The sequence below is a fragment of the Sminthopsis crassicaudata genome, chromosome 6 (assembly GCF_048593235.1).
Source record: "Sminthopsis crassicaudata isolate SCR6 chromosome 6, ASM4859323v1, whole genome shotgun sequence".
Classification (NCBI taxonomy): domain Eukaryota; kingdom Metazoa; phylum Chordata; class Mammalia; order Dasyuromorphia; family Dasyuridae; genus Sminthopsis; species Sminthopsis crassicaudata.
Genome location: NC_133622.1, coordinates 40,882,495 through 40,901,023, shown reverse-complemented (window position 1 = coordinate 40,901,023; position 18,529 = coordinate 40,882,495). Strand labels below are relative to the sequence as shown.

At 34.1% G+C, this 18,529-nt stretch overlaps 1 protein-coding gene across 6 annotated transcripts in view; it reads left to right on the top strand.

The window, feature by feature from the left end:
- CLOCK (clock circadian regulator) overlaps positions 1-13,468 on the top strand; it is a 102,266-nt gene extending 88,798 nt beyond the window's left edge. For 4 of the 6 annotated variants that reach the window (XM_074275454.1, XM_074275451.1, XM_074275452.1 and 1 more), the window contains 5 exons: positions 2,575-2,733; positions 4,217-4,426; positions 4,968-5,173; positions 6,945-7,233; positions 11,261-13,468. In XM_074275454.1, the coding sequence (XP_074131555.1) occupies positions 2,575-2,733; positions 4,217-4,426; positions 4,968-5,173; positions 6,945-7,233; positions 11,261-11,437 (1,041 nt within the window). In that variant the 3' untranslated portion in view covers positions 11,438-13,468. The remainder of the gene's footprint in view (positions 1-2,574; positions 2,734-4,216; positions 4,427-4,967; positions 5,174-6,944; positions 7,234-11,260) is intronic. The other 2 variants (XM_074275455.1, XM_074275453.1) reach the window with 1 other exon arrangement.
- The last annotated feature ends 5,061 nt before the right edge of the window (positions 13,469-18,529 follow it).

Below are 18,529 nucleotides of genomic sequence, written 5' to 3'. Positions count from 1 at the left end.
TTTAGAGCTATACACATATGATCTAACCATTTGATTTTTTTTCACTGTTAGAATTATAATGGCACAAAAATAAGTTTGATAATATACTTTAAAGCAAAATTTAAAGAAAGAAATGGCAAATTGATGCATTATAACTATAAATTAATCATTAACTCTTTTTATTTCAACTCATTTCTTAAAATCAGAGGGCATTCTAGATTGAGTTTACTTAGAGCATTTTTCCTTAATGACTGTAGATGAACTCTTAAGTAAAAACCTACTTCTTGCCCCTGATTATGGGCGTTTAAAAAAATCCTGCAAATAGATTTATATGCTAGCCTCAGGTATATGCAAAGAGCACTAGTTGTGAAGTTGGAGATTCTGGGTTCACATCTCACCTCTTCCTCTCACTGCCTTTGTGATCAGCATCTGAAAAGTGAAGAAGGAGCCCTAGATGGGCTCTGTGGTCCCTCTGAATTGATGATCCCATGCTATCAGAGAGCCCCAAAGCACCTTTCCATGGCTGTGTTCTCTTTTTCCCTTTGAATAGATGACATTAGTTCTTTGGCAGTCCTGTTCTATGCAATGCTAATTCCCAGTAGGGACATGAATGATTTGACTTACCCATTAAGCTTCTAAGAAGATTTTATAGTTACTAAAACAACCACCCAAAAAAACCCTCCAAGACTAGATCCAAAGCATTATTAAGTATTGTCTAGTTTTTGAAGCGTTTTCTAGCTCTCTTTTTTATATTTCTTATAAAATATATCTTAGGGGCACCTAGTTGGTGCAGTGCATAAAGCACCAATACTGAAGTTAGGAGGACCTGAGTTCAAATTTGAACTCAGACACTTAATACTTCTTAGCTGTGTGACCTTGGGCAAGTCACTTAACTCCAGTTGCCTCATCAAAAAAAAAAAAAAAAAAAAAGATATTCTCTGATTTGGAAGTTTTGCCTGATAGGCAAAATGGTGTAATTTTTTTTCCTTTTAAAATTTATTATTGTTTTCCTATCATCATTCAGATTATATAAACAAATATTAAATGTACGTAATTTCATTAGCATGATTGATATATTGATTATAGTATAAAATTTTGGATAATATAGCATCATATTAGGATTTTACCAACTGTGTTGCTCCATTGAGTCATTAAAAAAAATTCAGTTATAATTTTTATCAGCACATGGTCTATAAAACACTCATGCTAAGAGTCAACTTAATTCTTACAGATTTCTTTTAAATATTTAGTCATATTTTTCCTAAGTAATTTCTGAAAATATTTACTATGCATTCATTAATTTTAAAAAATGTTAATGAAGACTTGTATATAAAAATGTCCTATTATTTTTTGTAATAGGAATAAGGGTTGGCTCTGGGCCTATACTTAGTGATCTGCTGCTTAGGAAGTTTTGGGGAAAGGATTGGTGTATGCAGGAGAGCTTGAAAAGTCCCATGTGGGATGACCCAGATTAAACTGTAATTGTCTATTTTTAAAAAATAGAAATATAACACAACATAGATAATGTTAATTTTTGGTTCACTAAAGCCTACAGGGATCAGTTTCTTGGTTGAAGTTCTTGGTGCAGGGAGCTCCAGCTGAGGAAACTATCCATCTCACATATTGATTCTCAGTTCTGCTCTGTGTAGAGACAAGAAGTTACATGATTAGTCTAAAACCTTACTTGTTATTAATAATTAAAACATACCACTTTGGCTCTGATTTTTTTCTTTTACTTTTTGATGTTGCCATTTTCTCATTTGTATTTAATTGAAATTACTTAAATTATGAAAGCATAGTTTAAAAATAAACTATTCTTTTATAAAAATGTTTTATTAATCAGATATCATGCATCCCCTTAATTCTCTAAATTTTTCTTTTAAAAAAGGAAGAAAGAAATTTTTTACAAGGGAGATCTAGTCCCTTGCCTTTCTACTAAGGTTTTTTTCACCTCTAATAATTATATAAAATGTAACTCAGGCAGTCCTCACTTTTAGACAGAATTTTAAAATGCATATATATAATGTATTTTGACTTTACGGGTACTGTTTCCTTTCTTTGTTTGGCATTCAACAAGAAAGCATTGAAGGTAAAGGTGGGAAGAAATAAAGTGTTATTTTCTTTACTAAACTATTAAAGAAGCAAAACAGCAAAATTAGAAATGGGAACTGTTTCCATTCATAATGTTATGTCAAAAGAAATAGCTCCCTGATTCTATTTTTGTTATGATTAGAAAGTTTACATTTCTTTATTTGGTCCCCATTAACATTACCTGAGAGCAAAGTCTTAGTGGTATCAGCGACTCAGCATAATGTAATAGTTTATCAAATTAAGTTTGGATTCTTCTGCTGCCATCATTCTAAATAGTGAACATTTGCACTAAGAAAAAAATGAAATAATTATGTAAAACATTTGTAGACCTTCACATATTATAGAAATATGAGTTAGCATTAGTCTTATTTTTTATATGAAATTATGCTTGCAGCTAAAATCTGGTTTTCATTGGTATATATAATAGGTAGGAACGAATTACTTATTCTAGAGTCATAGGGAAGGAATAGTTCTGAAATATTTTATTTCTTTATGGTACTTTAGCCCATGTTTCAGTTTTCAGCTCAGTTGGGAGCCATGCAGCACTTAAAAGATCAGCTGGAACAACGGACCCGAATGATTGAGGCAAATATTCACCGACAACAAGAAGAACTCAGAAAAATCCAAGAACAACTACAGATGGTCCATGGTCAAGGGCTACAAGTAAGTGACAATAAAGTTTGACTACCAGCATTTGTGAGTATGTATATATGTGTGTGTGTGTGTGTGTGTGTGTGTGTGTGTGTGTGTGTGTAAGAAAAAAAAGGAATATTCTTGTCATAGACTTACTGACCATGAGGTAGAAGTAAAGTGAACTCAATAATCATTTAACAAGCAATTATTGAGCACCTACTCTGTGGTAGACAGTAGAGATATAAAGGCAAATACACACACACACACCCCTAAGAATAAACTTTTGTTGTTCTGTCAATTCTTCAACCATCCCATTTGGAGTTTTCTTGACAAGGATACAGCTCATTTTTCAGATGGCAAACTGAGGCAAACAGGATTTGTGATCACCCAACTAGGAAGGGGTCAGCAAGATGAGTCTTCCTGGTTCTGGTCCAGCATTATCACTGTGGCACTTAGTTGCCTAAAAATAAATACCAAATAAAGAATGAGGTAGAACATTTACAATTGGGACCATCATGAAAGGCCCATTGTTTTTAGAGTTCAGTATGTTAGCCTTTCCCAGCTTCGAGTCAATGTTTAAAACATTTTAATATTTAAATGGTGTAACCATGGTCAAATCCCTGGAACATTCCATTGGATAGATCTAGGTTAGATCTTCCTGATCTTTTTTGTGTGTCATGGATCCCTTAGACAGTCTGGTGAAGTCTGTGGATATCTTTTCAGAATGGTTTTAAAGCCATAAAAGTAAAATACGTGAGATTACAAAGGAAACCAAAGGTTAATGAAAATAAAGATGTAAGTCCTTGAAGGACTCCTTGAAATCTGTCCATAGATTTCTTAGTTAAGAATTGATATAAGTCACTCCATTAATCATTATTCTTTGGATCAGTTCATTCAGCCAAATTTCAGATGTACCTCTCAATACTACTCTTTATCTCTACTCCTTCTAAATGTTGTGATTCCCATTTTACAGATACCCATTTTAAGGTTCAGAGAGGCTCGCCCTTGTCCATGTGACTTACAGAAAGTTTCACAATTGGAATCTAGCCCCAGATCTCCTGAATTCAAGTTCAGGACTTTTTCTTCTATATTATGGCCCACCTTCCTCTACTTGCCTTCAGTATTCAATCATTTTTGATTATTTTGAAGTTTCATAACTGGTTTAGAAAGTAAAATTTGAATGTATCCATTAAGCCCATAATTAATTAAAAATGTAATGATGATAATTTTCTTTCTTCTCCCAAGAGTTTTAATTTAAAGAAATCCAAATTTAAGTCAGGTTATAGGGGGTTATTAGAAGTGAGATTCCTGAAATGTGATATTGTTTGGGGATATCTTTTTCATATTTGAAGACATTAAAGTATTGTAAAGTATTCAGATAAAACTTTAAAAGTAGCTTTATGAAACAGAATTTGAGCATAAAAATTTGAATATTCAGAACTGTTCTCATCACTGAATTAGTTTTAATTGTTTAAAAAAAAAACCCACAACTTATTTTAAAATATTCTTAAAGATGTTTTTACAGCAATCATCCCCGGGATTGAATTTTGGTTCTGTTCAACTGTCTTCTGGAAATTCATCAAATATGCAACAACTTACTCCTATAAACATGCAAAGTCAAGTTGTTCAGGCTAATCAGATTCAAAGTGGATTAAATACTGGACATATTGGTTCTTCTCAGCATATGATGCAACAACAGTCTTTACAAAGTCCTGCAACTCAGGTAAACTATAAAGTGCTTTCAAGTTAGAAAGATCATTGAGTGATTAAGCATATAAAATTTCTGAAATAAAATAAAAACTTGTTTTTAAGAAGTATATGAAAATAAGAAGTCCAGTGGATAATGTAGACCAATGATTTTAAATAACTTTATACAAAACTATTTTAGTGATAAATTTTAATGTTTTAGTGCTAGAATGTGTCTTGAAATTCTTCTAATATATTCTATGCCCAATTCTGTGATATGCAGAATATTAGCTTTGAACAAGTTCAAACAATTATCTATTCTGTGTGTCCAGAATTTACATTTTGCTCCCTACTTAAGGGTAATTGGAAACTTTTAAAATTAAATACTATATTTAGTAACCATTAGTCTTGGTTGTATGTGTATCATTTCTCAAAAGTATATTTGTAATCACTTCCCTCCAGTCTTAAGTTTTAAGTAAGAAAATTCCACTGGCCAAGTCAAAAAATAGTAATATCCTTGGAATATATTTCATTTAATTTCTTTTTTTAAACAATTTGTAAAATGTTATCTTTCCTAGCAAACTCAACCAAACATTCTCAGTGGACACAATCAACAAACCTCTCTTTCCAATCAGACTCAAAGCACGCTGACTGCTCCACTGTACAACACTATGGTAATTTCTCAGCCAACAACGGGAAACATGGTCCAGATTCCATCTAGCATACCACAAAACAATAATCAGGGTGCTGCAGTAACTACTTTCACCCAGGACAGACAGATAAGGTAACTATTATGTATATTTAATTTTATATTCCCATTTATGGTCTCGAAGTTTAACTTATTTAATGAGAACTAACCAACTCTTGCGATAGTAAGAGTTATTTAATTTCAAATTTGGAGGAATAATAATTGAATTGCCAAATATTGGATCTAAACTGAGGTGCATTGTTATTCTAGTTTTAACTTTATACCTTCATCAGATATGAGTAATTTTAACCCTAAAAATTTATCCCCTCCTTGGTGCTTTGGAGTATCCTAGAATTTTCATATAAAATGTATTAAAAGTGATAATTATAACTACCACTATGATTCAATTATATTTTGGATTAAATGAGCTTTTAAGGGCTGTCCTAAGGACTCAATTGATATTTGTAACATTACCTTGGGAGAACATAACATTGTTTCTTTTAATAGTTATATTTTGAATTGCAAATGATTACAAATAAACTACATAGCTCCCAGTAGTCAGTAAGTAGCAGATCAATAAAGATAATTCAAAGTTTAAACTGAATTGAGAGAATTATACTATTTACCTTATAGAAGTCTTACAAATTTATGTATTTTATTGTGACTACTTTCAGTTTGCTTTGTGTAATCTTTTTACTCAATAAAGAGATAAAAGATTCCAGATTTTATACTTTTCAAGTAAAATACATTTATTTTTAAAGTATGAAGAGACAAATTGTAAAAAAAAATGTAACTAACATTTTGGGCAGTTTACATAGTAATTCCAAAGAGTACCAGACCTGTAGTTAAGGTAATTCATTTTATGAAGTAATTAAAGTCTGACCTCAGATATTTAGAGCTGTGTGATCCTGGACAAATCACTTAACCCCATTTCCTCAGTTTGCCATATAGTCTTATTAAAAAGTAAGTTTATTTCAAAAAAGGCAAATGGGAATCTTTTTTTCCAGAAGAAAAAGTCCAATTAAAAAAATAGAAAAGAAATTGCCATTTTGATCAGAATTATGCTGAGTAGACAAAAAAACCAACCAGGGTTGTGTTCATCATTGATAAAATGTTTGGCAGCAGTAACAGAAGTGCAGGGAGTGGAGCTGAGAGAGATGAATGTATAAGTGCTGCTTAAAACATCCCCTCTGATAATTCATGGCACTTGTCTGGGCCTCAGTTTGTTAATCATAAAATGAGGATAATAATGTCCATAATACCTGTCTCTTAGTAATAATTGTTATCATTAAGCAGTTATGTTTCTAGAATTCTTATATTAAGCCTGGATAATTTCGTAAACATAGAGATTATCTTTCATTTCCTTTACTCTGATAAATTCCAACTTGCTCATGGTTGACTACGAGCTAGTCACTATAAAAATCTGACTACATACCAGAAGGAAAGCTTATTTGTATTATCTAGGATTTATTTGTATATATTTTTGTTATAAGAGACTGTGTGGCAAACTAGAAAACCAGGGGTTCCAGTCCCTGTCTCGGATATGTGACCATAGAGAAATCATACGACATCCATGAGCTTCATTCAGTTCTCTAAGGCTTTTCTGTTGTGTTAGAGACAAGTTACTGTCTGCACCACGGACATGGGTCCTTGATGTTTCTGCTGTGTGTTAATTTTAGACTGAAGCTTTAAAATTTGTATTTCTATATTAAAAATAGAAATTAAGCTCATCCACGAGGAGTCTTGCCTTCTTATTTTGCTAAAGTTTCAGTGAATAGTCACTAAATATATCTATTCATTAAATTGTTATTTATTTATAGCCTGTTTCTTAGATATTTGACTCTAGGGCTTTTTCTTTGCTTTGCAGATTTTCTCAAGGTCAACAACTAGTGACCAAATTAGTTACTGCTCCGGTCGCCTGTGGGGCAGTTATGGTACCTAGTACTATGTTTATGGGCCAGGTGGTAACCGCCTATCCCACTTTTGCTGCACAACAGCAGCAGCCACAAACGTTGTCAATAACGCAGCAGCAGCAGCAACAGCAGCAACAGCAGCAGCAGCAGCAGCAACAACAGAGCCAGCAGGAACAGCAGCTAACTACCATTCAGCAATCATCTCAGGCTCAGCTGACTCAGCCATCACAGCAGTTCTTACAGGTTATTCCTTCTATGTTGAATTTATCCAGTACACATTTAATTTTAGGTAACAGATTATTATGGGTAAACAGGTTTAACTTTTTTTTAATTAGCTGGATCTCCAAAGATATAACTTTTCTATTTTCCCAAAAAAAGTCTCTGTTCTAGTGTGCCTTACAGCACAGTGAGACTATTACTGTTTGTCATAGTGATTCTTTCCCCCTTATTAAATGACTTGCTAATTGCAAAATATTTAAATTATAGGTGACCCAAATCTAAGTACAATAGCTTAAGAACAGTACTGAGACTTTTGGGACTTCCTATATATCTTTAGTCAAAGTTAAATAGATATAAAACTAAGTAGATTGTGTGTGTGTGTGTGTGTGTGTCTCCCTACCCACACACAGAGTCTTGGGGTCTTTCACGTTATTTGATGACGTTTAACCACATAAGCATAATTTTCTTGTGTTCACAATTTTTTTTTTTGTTATTTTTCATATGTACAGATAATGTTACTGACGGTCAAAGAATCCTTTGATTTTTTTTTTTCTAGTAATCATGACAGCTTTGTGTGGTTAATATTCTAACTCTAATTTTCCTCAAGCAAGGATTCCCTAATTGGTATGGCCAGAGTCTGTGGTCCTAGAATGAACAAAGACAACTGGCTTTTTCAGAAATAAAAATCACAGCATTGCCCATTAGCATGGTACTTTCAACTAAAACCAGCAATGTGTCTTGTCCATTTGATGTTGATTCATTCAGTCACATCCAAGTTTTCATGGTGCCATGAACTATAGCATGCCAGGCCTTTTTATTCCCTACTATTTTCCAAAGTTTATCTAAGCTCACATTCATTGCTTTTGTGAGATCTAGCCATCTCATCCTCTGTTGTTCCCTTTCCTTTTGCCTTCAATCTTTCCCAATAATAGGGTCTTTTCCAATGATTTCTGTCTTTTCATTACATAGCCAAAGTATTTAAACTTCAGCTTCAATTTTTGACTATTCAATGAATAGTCTTTAAGTATTGACTGATTTGACTTCCTTATGATTTAAAGGACTCTCAGAAATCTTCTTCAGGATCACAATTCAGAAGCATCACTTCCGCAATATTCAGTTTTCCTTCTAATCCAACTCTCACAGTTGTTCATTGCTACTGGAAAAACCATAGCTATACGTAACTTTGTCAGCAAGGTGATGTCTCTGCTTTTTATTATGCTGTCTGTCTATTAGTGTGCTGTTCATATGTGCCATAACTTTGTTTCCAAAAAGTAAGCATCTATTAATTTCATGGCCAAAGTTAACTGTCTGCAGTGATCTTTGAGTTCAAGAATATAAAATCTGACATTTATTCCATTTCTTCTTCCTCTGTTTGCCAGTAACTTTGGACCAGTTGACCTAATCTTAGCTTCTTTAATGTTAAGCTTCAAGCCAGCTTTTCTACTCTCCTCATTCGCCCATATCTTAATTCCTCTTTTTTTTCTGCCATCAGAATGATATCATCTGCATATGTGACGTTGTTGATATTTCTCCTGGCAACTTTAATTCCTTTTGATTAAACTGGCAATTTGGTCTCTAGTTCCTCTACCTCTTTGGAAACCAGCCTGCTTTTCTGGTAATTCTTGGTTCACATATTACTAAAGCCTATCTTGTAGAATTTTAAGCATAACCTTGCTGGCATATTAAATAAACACATGTTTAGTAATTTGAACATTCTTTGGCATTGCTCTTCTTTAGGATTGACTTATAAATTGATCTTTTTTTAATTTAGTGGCCACTGTTGAGTTTTCCAAATCTGCTGGCATGTTGAGTGTAGCATTTTAACAGTAAGATTTTAAATAGTTTAGTTATACCACCACTAATCTCATTGATTTTTTTTTTTTTTTTTTTTTTTTGCTGAGGTAATTGGGCTTAAGTGACTTGTCCAGGGTCACACAGCTAGGACGTGTTAAGTGTCTGAGATCAGATTTGAACTCAAGTCCTCCTGACTTCAGGGCTGATACTCTAACTACTGTGCCACCTAGCTGTGCCCCCACTAATCTCATTGTTATAACAATGCTTTCTAATGTCTGCCTCAAATTCAGTAACTGCACCATCATGGTTATCAGCAATGGTAAGATTTTTCTCATATGCTTCTTCTGTATATTATTGTCACATCTTCTTAATCTGTTCTACTTCTGTTAAGTCCCTACCATGCTCATTTTTGCATGAAATATTCCCCTGATATCTCTTATTTTCTTGAAGAAATCTTTTGTTTCTCCACTTTTCCTTTTCCCGTGACTACAATCTAGTGATGTCCATGTGTAGAATCACTTTTAGAGTTGTTGAAAAAGATTATTTGCTATGAACAGCAAGTTACCTTGACAGAACTCTGTTAGCCTCTGCCCTGTTTCACTTTATGCTCCAAAGCTATCTATGCCCATTATTGCTGTTCTTTCGCTTTCCTTCAATAACATTCTAATCCCCTGGGATGAATGTAACATCATTTGGGGTGTTATTTCTAGATGACTTTTCAGGCGTTCACAGAACTAAGCAACTTCGGCCTTGTTAGCTTCAGTGGTTGGAGCAGATGACTGATGTTGGATCGTTTGTCTTGGATTTCAAAGAGAGGTCGTCATCTTTGAGAGTACACCGCAGTTTTGCTTTTCTTGTCATTTTTGGTTCTGCGGACACACCGTGTCTTCTGTGGGATTCTAGTTCACAGTAGTGAACAAGGTCGCCTGATCAGATTCTCCCATCTCTGTCCACCTGAGACATTAGTGCTGAATCTTCCCATTTCCTGTGATGGTCACATCCAGCTTACCTTGGTTCATAGACCTTACATTTCAGATCCTTATACGATATTGACCTTCGCAACATCAGACCTTTCCTTTCATTGTCAGACAATGTCTTCAGCTGAGCTTTTCTTTAGTCTTTGGCCCAGAAGCTTCATTCGTATTGGAGCTATTTTTCCTCTGCTCTTGTCCAGAAACATGTTGTATGCCTTCTGACCTGAGGAGCTCAAATGTCTAATCTTTTATCATTTTAATGTCATTCATGAGGTTTTCTTGGTAAAGATACTGGAATGATTTGCTATTTCCTTCTCCTGTGAATCATTTTTTTTTTGACAATTTTCCACTATGACGTGTATGTCTTAGATCACCCTATATAGCATAGATCATTACACAAGCCTCTCTGCTACAACAAGGAAGTGATCCAGACTAGAGAACATTATGTCCAGAGCATAATTATAATAATACCTAGATTTTATTTTATTTTTAAGACATGGTCATTTTACTTAAGACATGTTCATGTTCAGTGTGCTCGTTTCTCATAAAATAGAAGTTTATGGATAAACTCAAGGAAAAGGGATTTTTATATTTTTAGCCTGATACCAGGATTATCAGGAAATTTCTTCGCCATTCTAAGTGTCAGATTGTTGAAGAATTGAATCTCACAATATAGTTGAGGAAGGTACAGGCCTTTTATTTTTCTCAGTCACATGCATGCTTACAAAAAGAGTAAAGATGATATAGGTATTAATAATTTGATCAAGTATAATAATACCAAAAAAAAGGACTGACTTTGAAGATAAAAACTTAGGCTTAAGTCTACTCTTTTCTCCTCTCTGAGCCTGTATTATAGTCCATAAAATGATGGGGTTAAGCTAGATTTCTTTAAGGTCTTTTTCAACTTTAGATTTTATGGTCCTTGTGAAAAAGTGAACTTGATCCAGATGTGGTAGTTAGGAAACTACACCAATGCTGTCTCTTCCTCAGTACTTCCTTCCTGCCAGCCAGCTGTGGCCATGCTCCCCAGTATCCCTGTGGCTGGGGAATGGCTTGACCATGGGAATTAGGATCTGAAGTTGAGCTAAAGCTGATCAGTGCTCATGCTCAATTCCCCACCACTGTGGGAGAAGGGGGCCTTTGGGCTGCTTCAAAGAGGGGGAACAGTCTGGGGGCACCTGCTGCACCTCCTGTGTGGCTAAGGAGAGCCTGGCGCATGAGGACAGATCTGTTACCTGTCTAAGGGAATGGAGGCTAAAAACTTTCCTGTCATTTGTTTTTAGACTTCCAGGCTGCTTCATGGAAATCCTTCAACTCAGCTTATCCTCTCTGCTGCTTTTCCACTACAACAGGGCACTTTGACTCAGGCCCATCACCAGCAGCATCAGTCTCAGCAACAGCAGCTTGCCCGCCATAGAACTGAGGGTTTGACTGATCCTTCCAAAGCTCAACCACAGTAGCGCATCTACCCCTTTTCTGACACTGAGGGGAGAGTGGCTGTTTCATAAAGAGTTGCACTGATGACCCGATGATGGTAGGAAGAATTTAGACTATCTAAGATGCAGTATTGGAAATCTTTCAAGAGTGCTCTGTGGAAGTCCACACTAAGTACTAGCCAGCAGGAAGGTAATCCTAGGGATGTCGCCAATTCTGACAGTGTTGTAGTTGTCCAGACTTTTTTTTTTTTTTTTTTACTAATTAAGAGCATCATGCCAAATGTTAATTTGCCCTATGGAGCCTAATCTAAAGTGAACCCAGAAGGGCACCAACAATCTTCATTTCTAGTAGTACTGTGCATTTTATCCAATGTTACAGTGGACATGCTGTTGCCACACCTGAGGTTTGAATTTTGCTTTAAAAAAAAAAAAAAAAAAAAGAAAGAAAGAAAAGAAAAGAAAAAAGAAAAAGAAAAAAAAATGCCATGAAGACAGTCCAGAAGACTTTGTCTTTTGTCAGGTGATTATGGGACAGTAAATATTTTCAGGATGTTGTGTAGAATCAAATTCTCTGTTGTACAGATGCTGTAAAATATTGTGTATATGTCTGGATAAAAAGAGAGCGCGCAAAATAATTTTATATGCTGCATGGAAGCATATTCCCTTCTTTGTAGGTTTGAATACATTTCCTTAAATTCTTGCACCACATTCAGACTAATACATCCCTTTTTTGTTCCCTTTTGTTTACAACACGATACATCGTTCTTTTCACTCTTTTCTGGGGCACAAGTCTATTTGTATTTTATCTGTGATGTCACAGTTTGTTAATGAGGTATGATGTGCTGCTGGGAGTGGATTTTTTTCAGGTTAAATTATTGATGCAATTGTTGGAACTGATGGTCGTGCAACAGGGTTTTCAGGATGTTCAGAAATATCCCTTGTTTCATAATTATTCAATTATGTTTGAAAATAGGATTTGCACTGTTTTATGTATGTAGATGGTTGGGAATTTTACTCCCTGGAGTGATCACATCTTTTGATATAGTTCATAGTTGGAAATATTTATGTAAGTTTTAAAAATAATTTCAAGAATATTTCAACTATAAGAGTAATTTGCACAAAATGTTATTTACATTTTAGGCACTTTTTAACTTTCTCTGTGGTGGGAACTGTAACTTGTTAAAATATGTTGGAAATCTTTTTATTGTCTTTTACAATTTCAATGTTTCTTTTAGTCAGAAATGATTCAGGGTTGTTTGAAAAAAAAAAAAAAAAGCCCCTAGTGCCTTGATTTTTGATTCAGGTGATAATGCTGACCATGTTTGAACTATGTTGTCTTGATTCTGTAGCAATATTACAGTTTTGAAGTCTTAGTACAGTTTTAACAAAATTAGAGTGTTGATAAATATTGTTATTTTTCTCCCAGGGAAGACTACTTTATTTCAACTGGAGATCATGTATAATTTGAGAAAAAAAAAAAAAGTGACACCTCTTTTTTTTCACAGTCACTAATATCCAGAATATCTTAAATGTACGCTTTGCTGCTTTAAAGCCAAAATATTTAAGAACCGAATTGTAAATTGGCTTGATAGTCATATAGTTTAATAGAAAAAATTAGGAAGTAGGAATGGATTAGTTGGATACTCAAAAATTAGAATAATGTGTTCACCATGGTTTCTAATATGAACTAAAACTTAAGAAGGTAAAAAAAATGTTCTAAAAAAGGTATTTTTATGGTACTCATAATTAAGTCCAAATATATGGAGAAAAACATCAATGCAAAGGAAGTCTTATTAGGATATTTTAAATTGCTACCTCCCTCTTCCCCAAGAATGTTTATCATAGAAGTTATTGGTAAATATTGTTTTTCCCCCCATGAAAATATAGAATGCTAGATTATTAAGATTGAAATTGAACCCTAAGGCTTTTTTAAGATCCACCATGGCTAAAACATTGTTATTCTTAAGGGTTATTGCTTTTAGCTTTTCATTGATTTGCATCCAACCAGCAAGTAGTACATTAAAATGAAAGAGGAAAGTAGAAATGAAAAATAAAGAACCAAAGAAAGGTAGGACCTGCCTCTGTAAGAAGGAGCAGGACCAGATACCAAAATTTAACATATCAAGAATCCCTTTTCAAGCTGTGTAATCTTTCAGAAGAGATTTGTCATTCTTATGAATGAAAACTAGTTTTTACCCTGATGTTCGTATCCGATTATAATCATACATAAGCAAAACTGGTGGTTTAGAATGTTCAGAATGAGATATTATTTTCCCCTCACCTAAGATTGCCTTGTTAAAATTGTTACACTATTCCACATACATGTATCTGAACTCGAGCTTTATTTGTTAGATGTTTATGCTGATAAAAATAAGATAAGTATATAGATCTTTTTAAGGCACACTTGGAAACTCTAAGCAAGCACCTGTCATCAAAGGAAAAAGAGTGTGAGCTCTTAGTCCTGTAGCCTCAGGTTGATAGAACTGAAGTGAAGCAGGAGATTCCACTCTCGGCCAAGGAGTTAGCAAATCAGTAAATAGGTACTCCCTGTTACCCTGCCTTAAATAGTTCCCACCCAATACATATTTTGAGTAGAAAATCAAGAGAAATCATTTCAGTGCCTAATTCCCACTCTCCTCCTCCAAATTCTCATTTTGAAATAGCAGCCACTGAAATGGTCTTCATCCAGCCACCATTTACTCTCCATCCCCTTATTTAATGTCTCTCACTCTCTTCCTGCTATCTCCCTTGACTTATGTAGACAAGTTTCTAAAATATTTCCAACTTCATTGGAGGATGAAGGTATCAGGTGAAGCTATTCTAGCAGTTGCATAATTCTTAAATTCAATCTGTTCCTTAAAAAGAAAGATCATAAATATAAATCCAACCTTTTAGAATCTAGAAAATCCTTTCCTCCTCCAAATCCTCCCTCTTAAACATATCTAAAAAGAATCTTTTGGCACTAAGCAGCACTTTTAAGAACAAGAGAGACTGAAGAAAAAAATTTTTGTGCTTTAGCACGTGGGCAGAGAATTTCAGAAAGTAATCAATACTGCAGAGAGTGCCAGTCTGTTGGAACCCAGAGGTTTATTCTTCTGTTTTATAGCCAAAATGTCTGAAAGGGGAAATGAGATTATGATGTCATAAACATAATGATTCAGGATTGATTCTCTGTACCATCTCATCTGATGAAAATAATCCTTTGATTTTTATAAATTTGATATGTATAGACATATATTTGGTAATAATAGGAAACCAAGGCAATCTACTGGTTTTAAATATAGCAACTTGGAGTAGAATGTATTGAAAATGATATTTGGATCTCTTGTATGATATTATAGGCATTGCCTTAAAAGGAATGTTGTCCTAAGAGCTATTGAATTAGCTACAGTGAGAGCTCTGTGATTCAGAAGTCTTGAAGAAAAAAATAGGGAAGAGCACTTAAAATGGAATTGTTTCCCTTGCTAATAATTTATGGAGAAAGATTCCATGTAACTGGAAAATTATTCAAAATATTTAGAACACTTCTGCCATATCTGGACAAACTTTGAAAGAATAGAAAGCATATGGCGTTCTACCTGATACCCATTTTCTACCTTTTTTTTTGTCCTACATTTTCATTAGTGACTTTGAATGTATGGGTAAGCATGTTTTGCTTGTGTCAAACTCATTCAAGTATATATAGCCTCTCCAATGTCTATGACCCTGCTTAAAGGTCCCATGGGAGTGATTAATGTTGGAAGGTACAAACACTGGATATTAACATTGCTGAAGTGAGTGTGACAAAGAAGCTAGAGCACTAGAATAAGAATTGTGGAAAGGAAATTGCACAAAGGCACTTAACCATTTTGAGGAAGATTTAGATGAAGATGTGCATTTTTTTTTTTTTTTTGGTTTGTTTGAATTGGGTAAGAACTTTCTGAACTGAGCTCCTAAAGTCATTGCAAAAGAAAAGAAATATAAATATTTTTATAGTATATTTAATATATATATTTGTACATAACTGTAAAAGTATAGTAGGAGCCCTTCACATGCCTTCCATTTTAATCTAGTTTACTTTTGCCATAGCGCTTAGTGTTTTCCCATCTGTATAGGTAATGTGCCTACTGTCAGCTTACCAAAAGATAGTATTGCTGCTTTCTGGGACAGGTGAGAACCAATTTCTCATGCCTGGGGATCCTTTTACATAGGGAATAATGACAAACCCTTAAAAAATTCAAATCTAGTACTGTCTAAAAACATCATCCGGATATGTCAAGCACTTTATTACAATTATTCATTTTAACAAACAGTCAGTCATTACAGATGTTATTCCCAAAGGGCCCCCAAATCACCATTTGAATAATAAAGTTGAAGCATTTCTGGTCTAAGCATTTAGACCTAGTGAACCTTTGGTTTATGGGAGTGATTTCAAAGTGTCAAAACCACTTGGCTCTCTGTTATTGTTTTTTTTCATATTGAAGGAATTGTTTGTAGGTGAATAGTTCCATTTAGAGATTTTCTTAAACCTGTCTTGCCTTTTGTATGGCTACCAAAAAAAGAAAAGAAAGAAAGAAAAAAAAAAAAAGACCAATGAGCCTGTTTATAGTTTTCAAAGGTCTAGAAAAATCTGCTTCTGAGTAGGGGGTATAGACCTAATGTTCAGTGAATTGGTAGTAGCAAATATTAGAATATAACAGTTTCAAGAAGCAAACCAAATTGTTCTGAATGTTTAATGTTGTGTTCTACAGTGTTGGCAAGCCATTTTTAGTGTCTTTAAAGTTGTTCTTGAAACAGTTCTGAACTAGAAAACCTGGGGAAATGGCTGCTTTAGACAAGATTGAGAAAACTCTGTCATTGAATCTTATGTTAATTGTCTCCTTTGGAAAAACTGGAGACGATTGAAATGTATTGAGACGGTTATTAATGCAGGATGTTAGAAACTGAATGTTGACGAATTCAGAAGAAATGATCAAACTTGGACATTAAAAAAAATTTAAACTGCTGTCCACAAGAATTTTGCAATTTTCTTTATGTCCTAACTTAACACTACATTCCTTATTTTTCTTAAATAAAGCAGTAATTTAAAGGTTCTGTGATGTTTTCAGTGCTTTATGCTTTGTTAGTTGCCTGGGTTTCCCCAGTCTGATGCTCTTTAATGAAACTAAAATATTTGTAAAGAAAAATTATGTAAGAAACCCTTACCCACCAGCAAACACTGAGAGGTGCTGCACTGAGACAATCAAAATAGTATTTATAATTTAGAAAATGGTTTTAAAGGAATAATTGCTTTGAAAGCATTTAATGTGACTTATTAAAAAACTAAAACTATTTTCAAATGTATCTGAGTGTTAAATTTCTTACTAAAGTGATTTCTGTATTCTTTTTGCCTTTGGATTGGCATAAAGAAACCCTTTTATCTTAGGCCCCTGCTACTTATCACCTTCATAGTCATCTGCGGCTGTCTAAGTTTAGTGTTAGTGTTCAGCATTGAAGGAACTATAATCCTGCTTCTAAAATACAGCAAAAATATCACATTGCCCTAACTGCTCTAAACTGGTTTTTTAAAAATCTGAATAATGGTAACTTCTTCAAAAAACTTTTATTTCACTTGTTGCCTTTTCTATTCTGTAGGATTTGCTTGTTCAGGTTTTTTGTAAAAGTATAAAAGGCACTTTATTTGTAATTCCTTCTCTAGTGCAACCAAAGGATGCACAGAACCTATGGCACATTTTGCCCACTGGTCTGTCTACTTCTCAAACTCTTGAGAAAATGACCAGTATCTTTTAATGGTTGTTACTTACCCCACTACTTTATTCCAGGAGGCACAGAAGTGGTGCATAATAAAATCATTAAGTTTTGTCTTTCTATGTTAATGTTGGGTTGATCCCCATCCAATCTCCTGTTATTGTTTGTCTCCATTCATAGCATAGTCTGATGAAGGGAAGTTTTGATTTCAGGTGGATGTCGAATCTATCTATAGATTAGCCATACCAGAGGAGCCTCCCAAGTTCTGGATGTCCAAAGAAGGCACACTGACTTTTGGTAATGTAAAAAATTGTCTTTGCCTTGAAATGGGTTAAAGTCGAATATATGATAATAAATATGCTTTAAAATTTTCTAGGCAAACAAACTGTGACATCACTTGAAGGGTGACATTGTTTGAAATGTTCTCTGTCTGTGCTTTAGTTAAGATTACTGGTGCAGGTTCATTGCTGGCAATGTTTGCACCAAAATACCTGGCACTAAAGAGTTATCACCGGGGAAGCTCTGTAAATGTTTTATCTTGAAATTCTTGTCCCCATGGTGTTACTGTGTTAAGTAACTAGACAATCATTTTTTTTGAACAAAATGTTCAAACAACAATCTATTTTTCCCCCTACAGATGTCAACCAAAACAAGTATAATTTTTTTTAGACCACTGCTAGAACTATTTTCAAATGCATTTTACTGTGGTATACATTTGAAAAGAGCCTCAGCAACAAGGAAAAATTCCATGTTCACTTTATATAAAAATTAAAACCCAAAGACAAATTAAATTGATGATGTTCTGGATACAAATTTTAAGACAATTTATCTTTGTATATTTCTAATTGTTAACATCTGATAGTAGTAACAAGAATAACCATTTTTTGGAGTTCTGTGTTCTTAGTGTGTCTCTGTCCTATTATTCCTGTTTCTGTTGATTCTTGATCTGAATTAGATAAAAAGTAAATTTACAGGGGTTAATCACCCAGATTAGAGACAAAATGTTAACTCTCAAAAGGAACTGCTGAATGAAACTTTGGTATGAAACATTTAGCTAAATAACGATAATCTATCATTCTTTTTTTCTGGTTTACTACAATACGTTCTGCCAGAATCCTACACTGCACCAAGTATGAGGGCTACTAAATTAAGGGGATAGAGTACACAAGGCACACGCCGTTTTAATTTTAATTTTGTTCCATAAAAATTTTGCCAAGTTAATGTTGCCTTTTGGGCTTTAGTATTACAGCTGATTTATGCTTTTTTTTCTGGTAATACTCCAATATGTACCATTTGAAAAGGCAAGTCAGTAGCTTACTATCTTTCACTATATGGCCAAAAAAGCCCTATAGTCTACATTATTGTTTTGCCAAGTTCTCTTTAGGAATC